General features: G+C 41.9%; 1 protein-coding gene across 1 annotated transcript in view; it reads right to left on the reverse strand.

Annotated features, from left to right (window-relative positions):
* Positions 1–565, reverse strand: part of LOC119594246 (receptor-type tyrosine-protein phosphatase C-like) — a gene marked incomplete at its 3' end in the record, with an annotated part of 35,196 nt that overhangs the window by 22,967 nt on the left and 11,664 nt on the right. Inside the window, 2 exon segments of the mRNA XM_037943315.1 lie at positions 21–198; positions 321–427. Coding sequence (XP_037799243.1) covers positions 21–198; positions 321–427 — 285 coding nt within the window.

Raw genomic sequence — 565 nt, forward strand, 5'->3', positions numbered from 1 at the left:
AACATTTCCGTTAACTTTACCTGCCGCAGGTGTGTCAATGGTGTCACACTTTTTGGCACTCCTCAGTTCACCCAAGGCTTCAATACAAACTTCAAAGGCGACATAAGGAGGAACATCGCTCAAAACCTGTCGACCTAACGCAGCCACACGTAATGGATCCCCGTTGACCGCGTTGTTACGACAGGCAAGGAAATTAATCTGCAAAAGGTGTTTTATTAGATGTGAGAACAGCAATGATTTGCACTTCGAGTTTGCAGTGACTACTCTTGCAGCTACAGGAGACTTATTCAATTAATTTCTTTTACATTGGTGAAACTCACCGTGTAGCTTAAAGAGTACGTGAGTCTGTGTGAAGCTTCATCTGGATGTGACCAACTGGCTTCTACACTGTTTGGTGACTTCAGACTCAATTGGAGAGAAATAGAAGCTGTTGGGAAGTAAAAAACAAACAAACTCAGATGAGCATTACGCACATTTCTAGGCACTGCAACTGTTATAATTATAAACTACTATAAGTGTCTATAGTTTTCATACGCAGGCGGTAAGAAAATAATTTAGCCCGGCG

Source organism: Penaeus monodon, chromosome 33 (assembly GCF_015228065.2).
Source record: "Penaeus monodon isolate SGIC_2016 chromosome 33, NSTDA_Pmon_1, whole genome shotgun sequence".
In the NCBI taxonomy this organism is placed as follows: domain Eukaryota; kingdom Metazoa; phylum Arthropoda; class Malacostraca; order Decapoda; family Penaeidae; genus Penaeus; species Penaeus monodon.